Raw genomic sequence first — 21,683 nt, 5'->3', positions numbered from 1 at the left:
TTTTTTCGCCTATTTTTTTTTTGCTGCCTTCGCAGTTTGGCTCAGCACCAAAGTTAGAAGATCTCTGTTTCTCTGTTATCTTTGTCTTTGAAGGGTGTTATCGAAACACTGACAAACAGAAGTAGCGATGATCTCGAGAGAGATGAGAGAAAGAATCCTCAATGAAAGAAGTCATCTTTCTTCAACCTTAACCACGTAAACCCAAGTATAGACTTGGTTGACCAGGGTCCTCCGAGGACATCCCCTCAACATCAAATATCTCCGCGGAATATAGCCAATCTACAAGCTCACGACACATCATTGTGAGCTTGTAGATTGGCTATGTTTGTCAGATGTTTCTCACCATAATAGGGATAGGGCTTCACGTGGTTAACGGAAACTACAGTTAGGTTTGCTTTTCTCGTCCAAGAGGATTTGAACAAGCTGTAAATGCCACTGTAATAATTCTTCTGCATAAGAAGATGACGCTTGGCTCTGAGCAACACATGAGACAGACGAGACAAATGATTTGGCCAGCTGTTGAATGAGTTCCATATTGCCCTTTCGTCATGCACATAAGGCTTTGTGTAATTTCATGTATTTTGGTCACGTCACATTTGTGGCTGCCACTGAAAACTGTGGCGGCCAACGACTGTCAATCTAACGTACTGTTGTGGTCAGGACTGCTTGTCCAAAGGTCAGAAGTCCTGACTTCTATGTTCTATTGTAGAGGGGTCAAAGTTCAGAGTTGGGTGCCATTCTGGAGCCCAAAGGGTCATCCCATTAGCATGCCACAGACACTTCACATTATGCCATGACCATGTGACATGTCGGTTACTGTACATGGCCCATGTTTATCTCTTCCTCCGAGGAATCCTCACAGGAATATTGAATTTGGGAGGATTCCAGGAGTAGAGAACTGAGGAAGCGGTACCGGCGCGGAGCATTCAAACAATAGCAGGAATGCTCTGTTCAAGTCGTGGCATTTGTCTCTCTCAGGGCTCCCCCCTCCTTGCACAAATACGCAGCCTCATGTGAAGGTATGTCATGCTGCAATGCAACGCCCGCCCCAGCAGGTTTTGTCAACACCGTTTAGACTCGAGTTGATACATTCAATCTGTATTCGTTGAACTGTGGGGGTCAGGGATCATAAGGAGTGTTCATGTACCTCAGGCTCATCTCCATTTTGGTTCCAAGGAACTCAATTACTTTCTCAACTGATTGCTGCCATTTATACCTGAATGTTTACCTCTTGCACCCCAGTATTCCTATTCTCGGGGGAACATTTTCTGAAAATATCCGATCCCTCAAACTGGTGCGTTGTAGTCAAGATCGGCCCGACGACCTTACAGGCGTATGCAAAGGCTCAACTTATGTAACTTAGATAGCATTTTATGTAGACTTGGATAGCATTTTATGTAGATATAGCACTATAAAGTATATATGCATAGTTTCATTATATAGATATTCCACTGTTACGTTCTTAGCTTACGTATGATTCATGATAACTACTTTTTTATGTATATGATGTATTGCCATGTTTTTTGTTCTTGCTTAATGTAAATCGCTCTGGATTAAGAGCGTCTGCTAAATGCCTAAATTTGAATGAGATTTGGTATAGAGGGGGAAAAAAGAGCGGACCAAGTACAGAGCCGTCAATCAACTACTCTAAGCATTGCATTTACTAAGTAGGCTATAGAAGGTTCAAGTGGTATAATCCCAACAGAAATCAGACCGTGGATTTATATATATTAATAGTAGCAAGAGAAATCTGAAAAGTGAAAGAAAGGAAAGAAGATGTAATTCCAAGCTTCCTCATTTTGACTTCTACTAGCCTACTAATTTGTAGTGCTTATACAGTCAACTCTATAATTAAAGGATTCCTCTCGGTTGCTGTGTTTGTAAACAGATCCTGTGCTTTCCTTCCTGCGTTTTTAATCTGCGATAGCTTCCAGTGTGCCATGGTTTTATTACCATTTGGCAGCTAATACAGCACAACGTTGTGACTCATTTAACTCTAAAGCACTTTGGTTTTGAAGTTGACTGGGTAATGAGTAGCGTGTCACCATGCACGTGTTGGAGCTGCATGTGTGCATGGGTGTGTTAATGACTCTATGAGATGGTGTGGTTGTATCGCTGGATGTGTGCCATCCCCTGAGGCCGTATGGTGTGGTGTGCTTGGTAAACAGACTGGTACACAAAAGAAAATAGATCGTCCCGTATTTCCTGCAGCAAAACCTCCCAACATGCCACTACGCCTCCTCCCCGGCTTCATCCCTCACCCTCCCCTTAGCTCACAACGCAGGTGTTTCCTGTGTGGACAGATTGATAGGCCTCCATCTGCGGATGAAGGGCATGTCAAAATACAGTGGCAATGGAGTTGTTATCACAGCTGAAAGAGAGCGAAAAGGACAAGACGAAAGAATAGAGGAGAACCTTCTATGTGTTATATTTTGTTTGTTTGCTTTCGGGAAACGGAGTGAGGAGATTGTGGCTTGGAGCAGACATGCACTTACCAAACTGTCCTCTTCGTAACCTTTCACTGAGGTGACGTCATGGTGACATTTTGACCTCTGGGTAACAACGATGCAATATGTCATGTTAGGACCACAATGGAAACAAGCCCCGGTGTTCTCGTTTTAGCCTAAATGTCTGACTGTACCTTGTGCTGTTTACATTTCTGACTAATAAAGCATTCAATCTATCAAAACAATGTCCTGCACCCTTAATTTGCTTATTACAGGCGAAGATGTATTTTAAAGTACTTCTGTCATTATACCACATGTTGTTTACTTATATAGTTCTTACAGTGATTGTGAAATATATTTTTTTGTTTCCATCATTCATCGCTTCCAACCAAGTAGGCGAGAGGTGAGATCTATACTTTTTTTTTTTTTTTTTTTTTTACATGTTTCAATTGTTGTCTTCCCAGACCACATCCAGCCTTCAGGAGGAAAGGCACAGGACCTGTTGGCAAGGTGGCCCGCCGTCGTAGCAACACCAGCCAGTTCCAGCCAGTCAAGTCCCTTCGCCTGCTATGGAAAAGCAGGAAGCCATCGTCCCAGAGTTCCCCGTCCACTTCACCCACCCTCCCCTCATCCCTTCCTCCCTCGTCCACTTCACCCACCCTCCCCTCATCCCTTCCTCCTCCCTCCTCTGTCCATGATTCCTCCACGCTGCCACCGTCCCAGGACGATGAATCCTTTGCTGCCCTCAGTGATGAATCCTTTGCTGCCCTCAGCGTGGCCCAGCCAACGCAGCAGGAGGACTCAGCCTGCCGGGCAGCTCTCATCAAGTAAGCCCATAAAAGCACTCGCTTGCATTTGAAACTACTTTCATTATTATCAAACACTTCGCCGTGCACTGAGGTCACGTTGCGGATTAAGTGATCTCTAAGTGGTGTTGCTTCTGGCCATTGTGGTGAGATTCAGTCACTAATGCAGAGCAAACTACTGTCCAGGGATATACTGTACAGTAGGATTAACATATTTTGAAACGGAATCTAATCTGTTTTTTAGTCTCCAATGAATGGGATTTATGTGACACTGGCAAATGTTTGAAGTTGCATGTCTCCTTACAGTATGCAGTTGTGAAAAGTACATTTACTAAGTACTGTACTTAAGTACAATTTTAAGGTACTTTTACTTTACTGGAGTATTTGCAATTTCCAGTACTTGTACTTCAACTCCAGTACAGTACATCTCAGAGGAAAATATTGTGCTTTTACTCTACAGTACAATTATATGAAAACTTTAGTTACTTTATATATTTAGATTTTTATTAGAAAACGTACATTAACCACGTCTGCCCTATTTACATTTCGGCCATTTGAATATAGCCGATCTACAAGCTCACAATGCGTCATGATGTGATGCATTGTGAGCTTGTAGATCTGCTATGTTCAAAGGATTCTTTATACATTTGAAAACTTGAAACGGGACATTCGGCATAATAGTACTTTTACTTTTGTGCTTTTACTCAAGTACATCTTGAATTCTGGACTTTCACTTGTAACCGAGTATTTCTACATTGCAGTATTGATACTTTTACTTAACATTTGAGTACTTTTCCCACCACTGAGAGTGACATCTATACTAGTGCACAAATAATAGTTCCTCTGCCTCTAAGCTCTGCTGCTTTGGTTGCTGAAAGTCTGTCTAGTAACTAACTAACACCGCTAAATGCTTCATAATAGACTCTAGAAAGGGATGCTCCACGGAGCGCATATCTCCGCCAGACCAGGTGGACTTCCTTCCTAGTACTGTGCAGGAGGATGCTAAACGCACACCAGTCTTAGTAGTGGTGCTAGCTCACGGCAGAAACATCTAAAGAGTTAAGTCTTAAAAAGACAAAAGAGTGGCTGCACACACTGATGGCCAAAGAGGCGATTATTTATTAGGATGCAGAGTCAAAACCAACGTTTCGGCAGTACAACTGCCTTCTTCAGGGTAGGGCTTCCTTCCTAGACCTGTGTATGTTGTTGTGGGTTGCAGCTGTCGGGACTCGTGGAAGCCACGGTGGGGGGGAATGACGTACAGTGGAACGTTTTGCATTTCTGGCATCACTTATCAGCTGAAGTGTTTTTTTTGGGGTGTACTCTAGAGAGGCCTCTCAACAATGTTGAATTGAACGTGAATGCAATTTGTGCTCATGATATATGGCATTTATTGTAAAAAATAGGCAGCGGTTCAGGTCAGGAGTCCAGAGTTGGTGTTGCCTAGTCTGCACTCTCGCATCGCAGGCCCCTCACACATTTTGGAACCCCTTTACAGGCAATCAGTATGGATTATCAAAGAGCTGGAAAAAAGGAAAAAAACAAACAAAAAACACGTTTTTGCAACAATTCGTGGCACCCCCTATATGGGTCTAAGTCAAATCACATGATGGCTCTGCATCCTATAAAGGGCCCTCAATATCTGATTCAAATGTGGGGTCGATCATCATGATTATTGCCATTTATGTAAATTGAAGCCCTTCCCACAAACTTTTAAATCCAGTTATCGTCGCTGTGGAATATCAAATCTCAGCGAGATACATGTTCATCACATAAATAATATAATATCGCAGAAATATCATGTAGCAATTTGTGAAGCAAAGCTCAGGGTGGAATATTAAACAGACCTGTGAGACCACATCAGACGTCTGTATCACACCTCATATGCCGGCGTCTGTAACCCGAGCCCGTGTGTGTTTGTCTTGGCCGCCGTTTTGGCTCGTCTGTTGCTGGCTTGCAGTTTATAGCGTGTTGCTAACATGACAGCTTAGCGTGCTATAATTATTATATCGTCGTCTGGAATGAACAGACCGATGATTGACGCGTGATTCATATTGCAGGGAAGTTTCGACAACTGGAGTTCAGTTCAGTTCCATTTTATGAAGTACTGTAAACCAGTGGATGCTGGATGAAAACCATATCTCAAAATTATGCATTTTTGAAACCCTATTCTGTGTGTGTACTTAGTGCTATATCATCCCTTACCCCTTATCCCTAAACTTATTTCGCAATTATCTTTCCATTTTTTATTTGCTCACAATGTGTCGCGATGCGAGCTTGTAGATTGGCTAATTTCAAAAGATTAATCCATTTTGACCTGAGATCAGATTCTAAAAATGTCTTCTACATCCTGACAGTTTTCTGAAAAAGCTATGTTTCTATGTCAGTCGTTCTTCGATTTTTCAAAAATAGCAGACCTACAAGCTCGTAGCGCGCCACTCGGTGGCGCGCTATGAGCTTGTAGATCTGCTATTTTTCAATAGCTAAAGCATAACATAATGCTGACACCAAAATGGGTTAATATACATTGAAAACTATAAATCAGACATTAAATGTTGAATTCTTTTGAGACTTTTCTTTCTCTATATTGCAGTATTGATACTACTTTTTCCACCACTGTGGCTCACACGGTATGAATTAGGCTTAATTGTGCCCAAACTGCTTAAAGTGCAGGAAGACATTTTTCATCAGAGGTTGACGTGAAATAAGGGGACAAGACGACGGCTATCAGTTTTATCATCCTGTAATAATCCTACCAGATTTATGCTGACGGTAATAATGTCACGCTTGAACCGTTAGGACTGACTGTACTATATTCTTGTACCCGTGTCTTGCCTTCTCCCTGTGCAGTAAAATTAATGTATTAATGTATTTGGAACGATGAGAGTTTAAGGTTCCACTTCTCTAAACTCTCATAGTTGCAAATACTGGGTCAATGTTAAACGTGCTGCTCCAGCTGGGGGTTAGTGTGTAAGCCGGTGCATGCTCTGCCCTTCCCACAGCGTGGATCCTTTAGAGCGACATGATTACTGTCCTCTGTGCGTGATTGATGCCCGGGTGTAAACATCTGTGTGTATGAATGGGTGGTGAATATCACACTGACGTGTTTATGGTTCAACTAATGGGTTTACTGTGTGTGTGTGCGCATGTGACTGTGTGTGTGTGTTTGTGCGAGTGTGTGTGTGTGTGTGTGTGTGTATCAGCTCCTCCTCTTTGTTTCCATGCCATTGTGCAGCAGGGCTGGGTGGGGACCCTCATTAGACCTAAAATAGAGCCGTAGCTTCCTGTTCTGCATGTTGTGCACCTTCTCTGTCCTTCCCATGAATCCGCAGGAGGCGGGACACCTCACCTAGAGAATCCTTTCCTTTTACGTACTCATCCGTGTGTGTGTGTGTGTGTGTGTGCGCGCGTGCGAACTGCTTTAGAAAGGAAGTGCAGTTGACGTGTACAGGAAGATGAGCTAAGCTCTGCTGTCCTCCTGACTGTCTTTCAGTACCCTTTTCCACCAAAAGAACTTTGGTTCTAGAACTGGTTCCTTTCTAGATTTTCGCAACCTTGGTGCTTTCACGGAACCGGTGGCCATTTTGTTTTGGTTCCAGTTCCGAACCAACTTTTAGGGTTCTGAACCAATCCATTTACAGTGGAAACACTGAACTGGTTCAATATTAGGTGGTGGTGTTGTCCCTGTCTGAACACTAAGCCCTGCCAACCCTGCAGCTTTCTTCCTATGTGACCTCCATCTATGAGGGGAAGGAAACGTCTTTTAGTCAGAGACTAACAGACTCTATACTGTATTGTAGATGGATTTATGACAGTGTCAGTGGCCTGGCTGTGCTTTTCCTACAACCTTTCCTTTTGCACTCATTCAAAAGATTCGACACAGTAAAATCCTCAGCTCGCCTTTGGCTTTAATCCAGTGGTTTTCAACCCGTTTTCATGTCGAAGTCCCTTCTTTTTTTTGGCATTTCAGCGTTTTTGATGAGATTTAGCTTCTCAGACCCCTAACTAAGAATGCGATGCAGGTGTTTAACAATAGTTTAACTCTTGAGGACGTACAATGCGGGTCCATTTGGTTTTGTTTTTTTGGTTTGGGTTCCATTTTATGCTTTAACATTGTGTGACAAAAGAATACCCGAATACCTTCTGTGTTTCTCTCCACAAAATGACGTGAAACGTGACGTCACGGGTGTCATACAGTCATCCACAACATCAGGTCTACGGGATTTGTTTTGCCACACTATTGTTTTTGATCTCCTCACATCAGAGCACGTAGCTCTATTATGACATGCATTGCAGCAATGTTGTTTCTGCCATATCTCTGTGAAAAGCTTTTAATGGCCTTGCCTTCCATGCGTAACCCGTCGTCTGTTTCTGATAGACTCGGGTAAACATGTTTTCCATATGATGACGATGGCAGTAATAATTACACAGGGTGCCAGAGACACGCTGTCTACATGGAAGGGTTGCGTGCTGCTAACCAGCTCAACCTGTCTTCACGGAGACACTTCACACACCATGTACTTCGTCTTGTACTTTCCAAAAAAACACTTCCACTTATACACCTGAGTTGCTCTGTCTTACATAATAACACTTGCCCAATGCCACACACACACACACACACACACACACACACACACACACACACACACACACACACACACACACACACACACAGTGTCAGTCTGTCACTGATACCTGTAAAGTTCAGGTCACAATGGGGTGCAGGTGTTTCCTTGATTTTAAACCTAGTGTGAGTCATTGCAGCATGCTTATCTAACTATGTCTTCCTTGTTATTTGGCATGACATTTATGTATAATTCTTTTTCCCTGTATTATTGTTTTCTGCTATTTACAATGATATATGAGGAATGTTCATAGAAACACTGCACCTTAAGTCACATGACAAGGTTTTTCACAGCTGTTAACTGTTGAGATAATTACATGCATTTTGATTGGTTGTCTAGACTGTCTGAAATGTATTTAGTGACAATGTCAGCCCATTCTTGAATTAAGCCTGAGGAAGGTCGCAAGACCGAAACGTTGCTTTGCTTTAATAAATATCTCTGAACCCAGCAAGTGGCAGTGTGCGGGTGTCCCTCCTTTCACAAGCAGTTACACAGTAAAATCCTGAGTGCTAAGTTAACTCTGAAAGTGCAAGAAAGTGACCCATAAGGGGTTTTGCTGTGTACTGCAAGGTGTGTTGTTGTTGTTATAAGCCTTTGTGTTGCACAATGACACGTCAGGGATACCCGAGAGACTTCATAGTTTGAGTTGTTGGCTTTGAGAATTCTGTGGCTGAAAAGCACCTGGCGAAAGAATCTAGGGCTTGTGTATCGTTGGACAGGTTTCAATACCGCTTCAAAGAACGCTTGGCATTGGTTCCAAAACCACCTTCTTTTTGGCCTGTTTTACGTGGCAAAAGAGGTTGTTTAGTTTTTCACTGCGACTACGTCAGTTATTTATATAGATGTTTTGCCTTTTGTCTTTTGGTGTGCGTGTGTGTGTGTGCGTGCATTCCTGTGTCTGTGACTGTGTGCACCTCTGCCAGCGGTGTATCGTTTGTAGAGTGTTTGTGGTTATGCATGACAAGCTCAAAACCTCTTTGCTTTTTACAATACAAAGTGTGTTGTAGGATGATCTGACATGTAGTTCTTCCTGTTAGCTACAGGGACTGGTGACATACTGATCACGTGCGTGCGCGTGTGTGTGTAAGGAAGATCTGACTTGGCTATAGGACAGTTCTTTCAGTCTGTGCTCTGCTGTGTGTTTGTGCGTGTGTGTGCGTGTGTGTGCGTGTGTGTGTGTGTGTGTGTGTGTGTGTGCCCGCGCCCATGTTTGATAATGGTAATGGGTTGGGGGACAGGGCTGAAGCTTGTCACCTGATACTCTAGTGTTGTATGCTGTATGTTCAGCGGTGTGGGAGCCACTCTCCTGTCTTGTACTCACCTATCATCTCACGTGTGTGTGCGTGTGTGCGCGCACGTCCATCCACTGGGACCAGATTAGGTTTAGCAACAGTAGGTATGTGATGACATTTTGAGCATGGTGTAACCTGATTGTGTGTGTGTGCACGTGTGTGTTTGAGTTGTGCGTGCCAGGTGTAATAGAACACAAAAGGCAAAAAAATGTATAAATCCATATGCACATGTAGGAAAATTGTGGGGTCAATCACACACACACACATGCACACACGCACACGCACGCAAGCACATAATGTGTAGTTGTTAAAGGAATGAAGATGCAGGTGTAGTGATGTTGTGTAACAGGGTTGTAAGGACACAGGTCAGTGATCATAGCTGTAGCTCATCCTATTTAGAGCAACAGAGGAACAGTCTCTCCACGTCGTCCTCAGACGAGCCCTCCAGCGGCGTCTCCAGTCATCTCGGTTCTCCATGCATCTGGCCAGCTCATTTGTGCTTTCTGCACCAGCATCTTTCTTTAGTACGTCCACGTAGGTATAGGTGTGGGACGTCCTCTCGATCGATGCCCGTGTGTTGGTTCCCAACAGTGACGCTGTTTGAGTTTGAATTGGTGTTTGTTGAAACTTAAATTGAAATACCCAGAAATTAAGCACAATGGCTAGTTTATATTGGGGTTCTCCATTTTCAATTGATCAGAAACGCCAACGGAATCTTTTTTTATTTTTTTATTTTTTTTCTACAAGCTCACATGTTTCTGCAAAGAGATGTGGTGTATATGGAGGGGGGTCAAATATAGCGGTGGGCGATATGGAAAAATGTAATATCACTATTTTTTAAAGCAGTATCACGATACATGATATTATCATGATAGTTTTTCATGCGGCTTTTAGGGTTGTTCAAGTTACTTAACAGTACAACCACCTACAACAACTACAAGAAAAAGGAGTAACAGAACATTTAGACCAAAATACTTTTTAAATACATTTTTTATTTTAATTAATTCATAATTAATTAACGAAACCGTCATTCTACGATAGTATAAATGAAGGTATAGAACTGCAAATATAGAATGCTGATTTACTGTATCACGATATGTATATATACGATATCTCTGAAAAGGCATATCATGGAGACATTTTATCACGGTACAATATTTATCACCATATCTCCCACCCCTAGTCAAATATAGACCAAAAATATTAACAATAGACATTACATTGCAATAAACGCCACTGTCACACAGATGACCCAGACTCAAACCATCACACTGGCACAACAGGCCAACAGAACTCATCAGGAGACTAAATATCAAAGGACGGAGAACATCATACCTTACCCAAGGGTTCAGGACGGATTCCAAGGATCAAAAAGCTTTCAACTATTTCAGAGTTCACTCACTGGCAGTGACAGCCCGAGGGCAAGAGCACTCGAGCAGAAGAATTTTGGCCACACTTCTATTGTTTTGTGTGTGTGTGTGTGTGTGTGTGTGTGTGTGTGTGTGTGTGTGTGTGTGTGTGTGTGTGTGTGTGTGTGTGTGTGTGTGTGTGTGTGTGTGTGTGTGTGTGTGTGTGTGTGTGTGTGTGTGTGTGTGTGTGTGTGTGTGTGTGTGTGTGTGTGTGTGTGTGTGTGTGTGTGTGTGTGTGTGTGTGTGTGTGTGTGTGTGTGTGTGTGTGTGTGTGTGTGTGTGTGTGTGTGTGTGTGTGTGTGTGTGTGTGTGTGTGTGTGTGTGTGTGTGTGTGTGTGTGTGTGTGTGTGTGTGTGTGTGTGTGTGTGTGTGTGTGTGTGTGTGTGTGTGTGTGTGTGTGCGTGCGTGCGTGCGTGCGTGCGTGCGTGCGTGCGTGCGTGCGTGCGTGCGTGCGTGCGCGCGCTAAGTATGCTTTTGCGAGCTATTGATGTAGCTAGCGTTGTTCCCCTGATATAATACACCACGCTAACCTCAATCATTAATGACATCACAGCAAATTTCCCAACAATGTCCGGCTGTTGGGGTGTGTGTGTGAGAAAGTCAATGGCAATAGTAGCACACTCTGCCCATGTGAAGAATAGCATTGTTCGGGTCACACGTGAGTGGAGAAAACAAGCCATGCGTGGACTGATACAGATATCCCACACCCCGGCGCTCTGCTGATCAAAGGGCTCTCAGCCTCAGGCCTCTCAGAAAGGCGAACTGGCGAAAGTGAATGGTTTCTGAGGCGCGTACTACGCATACAGCACATGCACACACCTTGCCTCGTCTCTGGAGGGAAGTGTCACCCCTATGCCACGAGATGTGAGGGTGAAATAGTAGCTGCGTATTAACCATTCATACTCTGCCTGAACTTAATTCACCCTACGCTTCGCCTCATGCAGCCGCACATGGGTCTTAAAAAACGTATTTGTTTGAGCTGTAGCACGTCTATATTTTATGACAAATTCAAAACTAAGACTACTGTCAACCAGCAGTCCTGTAAGAGCACAATACCGCCACGTCGTCATTTAAAAATGTGTTCTCTTAAGCCTCTTGATACCATGTTGACTTATCATTCACAGTTTACTTGTTGTGTGAACAAAGCCTGGCCATACATCATACCTACAGTACAGCACAGTACACACAGTGGTGGAAAAAGTACTCGCATGTTTTACTTAAGTAAAAGTATCAATACTGCAATATAGAAATACTCTGTTACAAGTAAAAGTCTGGAATTAAACATTTAATTGGTATCAAAATGTACTTGAAGTGCCAAAAGTAAAAGTACTCATTGTGCAGAATGCCCCATTTCCAAGTTCAAAATGTATAAAAAAAATATTTTGAATACAGCCGATCTACAAGCTCGCTTGGCCGAAATGCATAGGGCTGAAGTGGTTAATGTATGTTTTGTAATAATAATCAAAATCTACAAAGTAACTAAAGCTAGTTGTACAAAGTACAAATACCTCAAAATTGTACTTAAGTAAATGTACTTTCCCCCCCTGCATGTGACGAGGGACAGCCTCAAGCCTCTAGACTGCATAGTAATATCAGCAGCGTTAATTTAATTCAGTGCATTGGTGTACAAATGTACCCTTTTTGCTATGTAAAATGGTCCACACCTTACTGTTTATGCAAGAAGGTGAACGCGGGGTTACACATTTAAAAGTGGTGAACCATGAATGGACCACACCTCGTTGTTTTCCCAAGGACCAAACGGAGTGGGAATCACCCACGCTGGAGAGAGACGCGGCACAGGAAACTATAAATACAAAACGACCGTAACAGTTCCATGACACGCTTTGTTTTCCTAAGAAGCTTGGCCCCAGAGATTAGCTATGACTGATTGGAAAATGTATGATGTGAATGGCTCTTTTTTAGGTGAATTATTCTCAAGAGGCCCATCATAACTTGTGTCTTTAAAACCCATTTTGAGCGGGAACCCCTTTTGGTGTTACATACATTATGTTATAATTTAGCTATTGAAAAATAGCAGATCTACAAGCTCATAGCGCGGCACTCAGTGCCGCGCTATGAGCTTGTAGATCTGCTATTTTTTTTAAATCGTTAAAATGTGCCTCAAATCTTTCAGAAAATTGTCATGATTTAGAACACTTTTTTTTTAATTTCAACGTCAGGCCTGAATGGGTTAAATGGTTCTGATTCAAAGATAAACATGGTGAGAGTTTGAATAGGAAATGGCCTAAGTAAGTGTTGTTTGTCTAAGAACGTGATCAAAGTATTTGATGCCTTGACTGTTTGCATCATGGTCAAGGTCAAAGTTAATATCTGTCAGGCGCAAAGCTTTCAAGGTTAACTATGCATTGTACCTTTGTTTATAGCCAGGTCAAAAGTACAACTGGAACTCAGACTGAGTAGCAAAATAAATAATGGTCAAGGTAAGCTGTCAAAAAGAAATGCTGCAAGTTGCAGTAAAGTATTGGTCTTGTGAGCTAGCATACCGTAGCTACTAGCCCACACAATTTAGTGGAGCTAATTGGGTCGAAAGTGTCTTGTAATCAGAAGGTCACCGGCCTGTCGTGAATATGAGTCGGAAGTGTTACCCCACGAGTGTCTCTGAGCAGCCATAGGCTGGGTGAAGCTGAAACCGAATTATAGCTTCCTCTTCTAGCCCTGCCAAGTGCTTGACACTGATGGAATTGCACATTTAACAGTTGATGTGCTGCTATGAGAGAGTTGATTACAGCGTTAAAATACTAAATCTAGACCATAAATGTGGACATTGTTTGTGAAACTTAATGCATTCCCCTCGCAAACAACATACAATTGTCATATGACCACAACTTTAATTTGGAATGAGACAGTTGTTTATGCTCTCAAATTCTGATTGACTGTGAACTTTACAGAACTGGTGAGAGTCCCTTTTTATGTTCAGAGTAAGTGGCATGAAGCCTCGTCGACCAATAACAGGGTGGTTGAATTCTCCCCATTGATTATCCAGGAACAAAATCACAGGTCTCTCCTATGCCTCCTATGTTAGTATGAATGCAAACGGATACCCATGTGACGTCACCTTATTTATCTTCATTTTCTTTCTTAGACTTTGATGAAAGCCTTTTTCCCTATGGTTGTCAGATGTAACAGCGCTAAAGGATAACTTACATTGACTTCTGATTTCCACACCTTGCAATTAACAACATGATAAAAGGGCTTTTGTGTCCTGAGAGCATTGCAGAAGTAAACAGTCTTTGCAGTGGAATAGGGGAAAAGCATGCAGAGGTTTTGGAGCACATGGTTGAAAAGGGGATTTTTACACTAGTTTACCTTTGTAGCAAGTGAAGCGTACTGTACGGGGCTAACTAACTTCCCCAGCACTCAACAAAGATCTTATCTTAAGATCCTGTCTAATATCTCTGTTCTGGCTTCAGTGCAGAACACCTGGCCCCTCACCTGCTCTGCTGAGGGTTGATGAGGGAGGACGGCTGTTCAAGTCACAAGGCAGTAAATCACACATCCACCTGTAGACTGATGTTGTAAAAGGCTGAATCTGTCGCTCTATTGTCATGTGAATAAGATTGCATATTTTGCAAATCTGAACCCGCTTTAAAATTCTTGCTTAGCTGCCAAACACTGTCTACCATTTTCATTAAAGCATTTACTTTTGAACAATTAATGCATTTCATATTAAACTGAGAGAATTTGAATAGTGTGCTCCTTGGAGCACAGATCTCCACCAGGCAGGGTTGCCTTGCCAGGCCGAAAAACTTTGGTCATACATAGCCACTTGGAATGGGATCTGAAAAATCGAACTATACATCTTAATCACATGACCCCAGAGATAATGTGTGCCGATTTGTGTGAGTTTTGGACAAAATCTGTAGAAGTAGTTGCGAAGAAGTGATTGATCCAAGGAATCACAGGGGTGAAAAGATGTTTATTGTGAGACCTACGGTACAAGTGTTATAGGCGAAAGCGTGAAGTTGGTTGTTGTGGAGATTTAAAAAATGTGGAATGGAGGTTCTTCCTTGGCTTAGTGGGACTGTGCGTGCAAAGTTTCCCAGCAATTAGGCGCTGTATTCATGTGTGGCATTTTGTGCAAAGTGGCCATCCCCACAAACTTTTGAAGGCAGGCGTAGTCAATCAGAATTATAATCTAACACTGTGTTCATGATTTCAGGCATTTTGTTTGCAAAACGGACCACTCCTGCAAACTTTGGACGCCAATCTTAGCCAATCAGGATGAAATATGAATAATCGAACAGATCCTTCTTGATCACATGACAATAGAGATTATGTGTACATTTTGGTATGCAAAGATCAGCCGATGTGAAAGATTTGGGGCAAAGGTTCTGCGAGTGTGTGTGTGCACAGTTTCACGTAAATCGGTGCCGGAGATGTGTTGTACACATTGGCGGACGGACATGGACAGACACTCGCACACAGACGGACATACAGGGGTGAAAACATGCTCTCAGCCACGCCTTCGGCCTGGCAGAGACAAAAATGGCTCCAATATACTGTAAACTATCTCTATAAATAAAGCAATTACATATGTATTGTGTCTACTCCTAGCTGTGTCAATTGGCCTGAGACAGATCGTTACAGTTTTCTCTAAACATCTTAGCACTATGATCTACGCTAATGGAGTCATTTATGTGCATCTTGGCTTTTAATATGGTTCTTGGAAATTGAATCCAGTTTGTGGGACTTGCTGAGTTCCCTGGCAAGGACATGGTTTTACTGGTGTCGTCCACCCCCGGCTGCTCCTCTCAACTCGTCTCTCTCTCTCTCCAGTTTCATTCTTGTCCTTACTGTGTGTAATTGAATTTAAATTATGCATGCTATATGTCTGCTGAGGCAGAGAGGTAATAATCTCTCCTTTTGTCTAGCGGTGTGTTTTTGTGTGTGGGTTTAGCGTGCATTGTGCAAATTGGAGCTTGGGTTGTGCTTGTGTACATTCTTTGTAACCTTGTGTGTATGCGTGGGTCGGTGGGTGGGCGTTGGTTCTCACATAGCCTTGGGAAACAGTAGCAACCTGAGATCAGCTCACCTGACTGATGTTACCCTTGCGAGCAAATTTGTCGCTGTTGGGCAGAAACCTTGTACCTCTCCATATTTCAACTTGTTTCCCCCTGTAAACTGATGCCCCGCCTCGTCATACAATAGTGTCGTGCAAGAATTGCCGATGTACTTACAAGCTCACATGTCAGGCCAGGGTGCATTGTGAGCTTGCAGATTGCTTAGTTTTGCTATTTTGAAAGTGGAAGTGAAGTGCGCTTTAATGAAGTCTGTGTGCTTTAATGAATATTTAACCAATGAAAAGTCAAGAGCTTGTCACTTAATAATTATAATTTTGTTTTGATTTGGTTCAAAAGGTGCTCTTTTTTCCCCCATACCCTGAAAAGTAACTGTATTGGACATACAAGGCTTCCGTCTGACAGTGACAATATTACTGTACTAATACTAATTATTCTCAGAGTGTTACAGTAGTTTATGCAGCATGTTTCCAACATGCATAACACCAATGTGTAAATGTTTCAGCAATTCCTTTGTGACTCTGAAATCTGAATGGAAACTATATCTGCTGCCTGAACTACAGTAAGCTGCACTACAGTGGAATATACAAATGAGAGAGTTTTACAGCCAGGCCCAAAATGAGTTATGGGATGGGTTCATATTACAGTGTATCTCAGCTCTGCAGGAGTCTAGCCGTGCGTGTCCAGAGCTAATCTCGCAAATCTTGTGAACACTGCCAGTAGGACACAGAACCACCTCCATACCTAATATCCATACATGAGTATGGACTATAGAGGTACTAATGGTTTTCTTTATCCTACTATAAATGCGCCATGTCTCTGCGTGCGTGTGTTACGGTTGTAATGCACGTAACTCGAGAACCGTTTGCCCCACCGACTTCAAATTCGACACACACGGTCTTGCAGAGCATAGGAGCTCTAGCAAAAGCCTGATCCCATTCTGTTGGCACTAACAGCCAAGAGGGACCTTGGCAGAGGACCCCGGGCTGTGCTCTGGATCATATTGGGATAAATATCTAGATAACCAGGGCATGGTGGTGCAGTCGGTAGCGCTAGAAGGTCCCGGGCTCGATTCCCACCAGGGGCGCTGTAGGCGCTGGAGGGCGGGATGATGGACGGGAAAGGAACTGGTCGGAATAACGAGTTCCTTCCACGCGCTACGTCCTACCGGGGAAACTCCTCCCGTCAAGTGATAAGAAGCAACATGCTCACCTCACTCATGCATTGAAGGAAGCATGAGTGCAGTTCGGGGCTCTCCCCAGGTCGGCAGAGGAAGAGTAATGCACAGGATTGCAGTTTAGGCAAAGAAAATGGGTTACAAAAATCGTGGGATAACAATTTTGAGAGAAAGAAAATCTAGATAACTGGTATATTGTATATCTATGAACAATATGCAGCATTGTCCTCAGTGTAAGGTATCAGATATGGAGGATGTTTTCACTAGATGTGGACTAGATATGAAATGTGAATCTGAGCTCAGTAGGTGTATTGTAAAGCTGAACCATATCTCTAGTGTACGATTGTTATCATGTTGTGTCATAGTGGCCCAGAATCTACAGTCAAAGCAGTATTTTGTCTGTATTCCTGCTTTCTCTGCACAGGATGCAGGGAACTCCATTTTTTTTTATCTGGGGAATTTTCACAGGCCAGATTACTACAGGTAAACGTTTTGACAGATTGTCATACTGTGTATGAGAGAGTAAAAGCTTTGTGGACTTAGTAGATCAGCTATTTCTGAAATGAAATATAAAGATATTTAACATTTTGAAATAAAAATGTGTTTCTAAATTCCTTGCCGTCATGGGGAGGTGATGACCACGGGAGATAGACTTGAACGGAAAAGGAAAAGAGGTTGCAACACTCGTAGTCACAATGCAAATACTTTATTTTAAGATTACCAACGTTTTGACAAAAAAAAAAGCCTTCCTCAGGGTATGAAGTTTGAGATTTGTTGAAATTAGTGGGGCCCTGCTCATTCATTTTCCTCCATATGCTAGCTTTATATATGGCCCAGATAAGGTGAAATCGTTGGACTCAGTGACTCGGCCATATAGGCTTGTATTGTATGAGGACCAGACCACCATTACCATATTGTTAATTCTTCCATTGAATTACCTCTATAGACTTGTATTGTGCAAAGAGCAGACTGAGAGCCAGACAGATTGAATGGCTGTTTAGCATCATGTTGGGTCCGTCTCCAACCACACACGGCTAAATCCACCATAGCTAACCTGCTCAGGGTAATCGCTACTCACACACAGCCCGCCACACACACGCACGCATGTGCGCGCGTGCATGCCATGGATGTGGAAAGGGACTTAACTATAACAGCTCACTCGCACACATACAACACACGTATACACTCTGTTGCATACATTTGCCCTTGCACTTATGCACTCTTTACACACATTTAGTACAAGTCCAGACATTTTAATCCAGGGAACTAAAAGGATACAATGCCGTCTGCACTGTGGGTGCTTGACAGAGCATAGTGAAACGGATTTGGCACTAAAGAGGTAATCCTGAAGATGTGGTCAGTAGAGCTGTCATATAAGTGTCATTTCTCCACTATAGTATAGAATCTGAGCAGATTTCCAAGGCGAGCGAGCAGGCCAGGACGAGGGGGCGCCGTGCACATACGCGTATATGTGCACACAAGGATTTGCACACATTCCTTATCAATGCAGGTTTTAGACGTAAAGTGCGATATTTGCGTTTGGTCTGGAAGATGTGGTGTTTGTCTTCCCCGTCTGTCAGAATGTGAATTGTTTTGGAGACGGCTCGGAGGGCCAGTATCCAGGCATCAACACTATTCAGCTATGAAGTGTTTTTTGAGTCACAAATGACTAAAGAGCCCATGGAGGAGGAGATTGAATGAGAGGCAACATGGAGCAAAAGAATGCAGTCTTCACTGAGGTCTTTTCTCTTGAGTTTTGGGTGCTGCCTCTCCCCCATTCTCGCTCTCCACGGGGAGGTTTGTAAGGCCTTTAGAAACAACTGGCATCTTAACAAGCACACATCTCATCTTTTTGTATTGGTTTCTACAAGTAAGCAGCAAATAAGTAGTAAATAATAACAACGTTTAAAGTGGACATATTCAACAAACTGCTGTTAGGAATGTTGACTATAGTGTCTAAACTGTCTCTTTTTTTTCCACCGACCTCACGCCGACCGCTCGGTGCGGCGCTTCTTGTATTCTTTATTTTGTTTTACCGAGAATAAGGTTAGAAATAAATGTAGGGTTAGGCATAATTTTACTGGGGTTAAGTTTAGGAATAGGGTTAGGTTTATTTTGACACCGTTTTACTGAGGTTAAGGTTATGAATAAGGTTAGGTTTAACCGTTTTAAGCATAATTTACTTAGGTTACTTTAGATATACCAGGCTGAGCAGTTCCACTGGCTGTACGCCCGGTGCAGTTGGTACCGGTATCTGTGTGAAGTGAGGGGCGCCCACTAGGCTGCCACATGACATGACGAATGGGGTCCTGTTTATTTATTTATTATTTCATTTTTCTCTGGTGCCGTTTTATTTTTTATTTTTGTTTAAAAGTACATAGACTTCGCTGCCACATGATGTCATTTGTGAAAGCCAGACGTTGGAGGGGATAGCAACCCTCAAAACTGTAATCACATAGAAGCGTGGCTCCAATGCAGACCTCGGAGTCACATACTTCATGAGGCCAGCCTGTGACATCAGTGATCTACGACATCGGTCGTCTATGTCTATGATGTACTGTATAACTCAAAGTTTGGGCAAGGTTTTAGTCTGATCAGAATACAGTTAGCTCAACCGTCTTTGCACCTAGGCTGACGGCGTGCCGCGTGTCTTCCCCCCCCATCTCTCTCCCCATTTCCTGTCAAATGAATTTCAACTAGATTAGCTCCGGACACACCAGCCTGGGAACCCATTTGGTTAAAAAAAAAAGAAAAAATATGTTTTCTTAGTTTTTGCCTCTGGGTGCACAACCTCCTTTTTTGTGTATAAAAGGAACGAACACATGTTTGACTCCTCCCCTTTCTTACTTTTTTCCATCCTTCCATATTTTGAAAATTGCTCTAATCCGGTGTGCAGGTGACGACATGCACATGACGTGCACAATATAATTTAATTTTCTTTCTTTTTATTATAATTGGCTTTGGTGGCAACGTGGGCCAAAACTGGTGTCCACCAGGTGGCACTGAAATCCACTTCCTCCCGGGTGCATTGTGTTTATTCCTACTGACATTACATTTTTAAGGCAGTGATGTCACAGATTCTGCCATTTGCTGAATCTGTCCTGAGAGATTAGGGACACACACAGACAGACCCTCTCATTGAGCAGTGACCTCGTGCAGACCCATGCCATCAAAAGAAATACGTGTTGTTACTGTCACCAATCACCATAGAGCGCCGAAGTCCTGACGTCACTCGCTCATCCCCTGGTTCATGGAAGTTTTTCTCTATGGAGAATAACATTAAAATCGTCTCATATCAGTTGATTCTTCATATCCATATGAGTGAAACAGCCGGGATGATTTGCTTATTTTTCAATCTCAGTTGTTATATGAGGCGATCTAAAATCCCCCCTATGGGGATTATAATGCAAATAAAAATTACATGAACCCGTGGACTTGGTGCCCCCTACCGATATGGACGATAGACTTCGGTGCTCTATTACTGCTGAAATGTTCTATTCTTTACTGCTGACAAATGTTAGGTTTGTTCTTCTGTTAATGTCAGATCGCTCTCTCTCTCCCCCCCTCCACTCCCTTCTTTTTAGGGAGTTGTCATCCAGACATCAGAGTGGTGTGATCTTCAGGAATCCCAGAGAGTCTAAGCTCATCTGAGGTTGAAGAACCCACGTTTTCATACCGATACTGTAAATCACATGTCATTCTGGGACCGGACTGAAACATTTGATGTCGTGCCAACATGTTCTTTACTCTGACAGCTAAAGTGGGGACCATACCATACATACACCGTTACATTTTTAGTGTTGATTTTTCCCATTTGTGAACTCAAGAGTTCTATTTGTACACTTTGCTAGTTAAATGAGCACAGAGGAGTTTCCTGTGGGCAATTGCGCCATGATCCATTCAGGGTCCCAACTCCCAACGCATACTTTATGATGACACCAGGCAGTAAACGGCTTGACGAGGATTTGGTATGCTTCACCGCAGAGGGTGTGGCTCAATGCAAAGCTGTAACAATTTTCATTGTATGACAAAGCATAGTTTTTTTTTTATATGAATACTGTGTCATTAATATTTCATGTGAGCATGTGTTTGTGTGCCTAGTGGGGGAGGTGTGTGTGTGTGTGTGTGTGTGTGTGTGTGTGTGTGTGTGTGTGTGTGTGTGTGTGTGTGTGTGTGTGTGTGTGTGTGTGTGTGTGTGTGTGTGTGTGTGTGTGTGTGTGTGTGTGTGTGTGTGTGTGTGTGTGTGTGTGTGTGTGTGTGTGTGTGTGTGTGTGTGTGTGTGTGTGTGTGTGTGTGTGTGTGTGTCAATTTTAACACTACTTTCCTCTGTTTTTTGCTGACGTTGCTCCAATATTACAGTTTGTTTTCTCAGCAGTCCTTGAGGACAACTACTGTACGATATCTGTCTTTTTATTGTGTGTTTTTATATAGTTTGAACTAATAAAATATTGACAATGCTCTCTAATGGTGACTTATTTATTTATTTATGAGTCACGTCTGCTCAACACACTGGGGACACTTTGTGTGTGTGTGCGCGCACATACTGGGAACACTGCTGTGCTTAAATTGGGACTATATGTGAATGTGTGTGTGTACCTATTAGTGCATCTGTCATCATGTCTCCTCCCAAACCCACAATTTTCATCTTGTAATTATCGTCTTGGAGAACATGTTCTCCTGAGCTGTAGCTTTATTGCATCAACACTTGCAAAGTAAAGAATTGCAAATACTGTGTCAAAGCTGCACTATGTGACTTTCCTGTTGTAGGCTACCCCAGATTTTTTTTAACCCGGGTATCCTGTGCAAGTGCTGACATTTTTACCACTCAACTAATAGCCTGCCTGCTGGGTCAAGAACCTGAATTCTGACCTTCAGGTTCACCCCAAAA

The 21,683-nt window shown here is 42.8% G+C and overlaps 1 protein-coding gene across 1 annotated transcript in view; it reads left to right on the top strand.

The window, feature by feature from the left end:
• LOC306923363 (uncharacterized protein) overlaps positions 1-21,255 on the top strand; it is an 81,540-nt gene extending 60,285 nt beyond the window's left edge. The window contains exons 14-15 of the mRNA XM_079501423.1: positions 2,912-3,274; positions 20,380-21,255. Of these exons, the coding sequence (XP_079357549.1) occupies positions 2,912-3,274; positions 20,380-20,446 (430 nt within the window). The 3' untranslated portion in view covers positions 20,447-21,255. The remainder of the gene's footprint in view (positions 1-2,911; positions 3,275-20,379) is intronic.
• Positions 21,256-21,683: the final 428 nt, after the last annotated feature.

Source organism: Electrona antarctica (genome assembly GCF_951216825.1).
Source record: "Electrona antarctica genome assembly, chromosome: 5".
NCBI lineage: Eukaryota > Metazoa > Chordata > Actinopteri > Myctophiformes > Myctophidae > Electrona > Electrona antarctica.
This window is presented reverse-complemented; position numbering and strand designations above follow the sequence as displayed.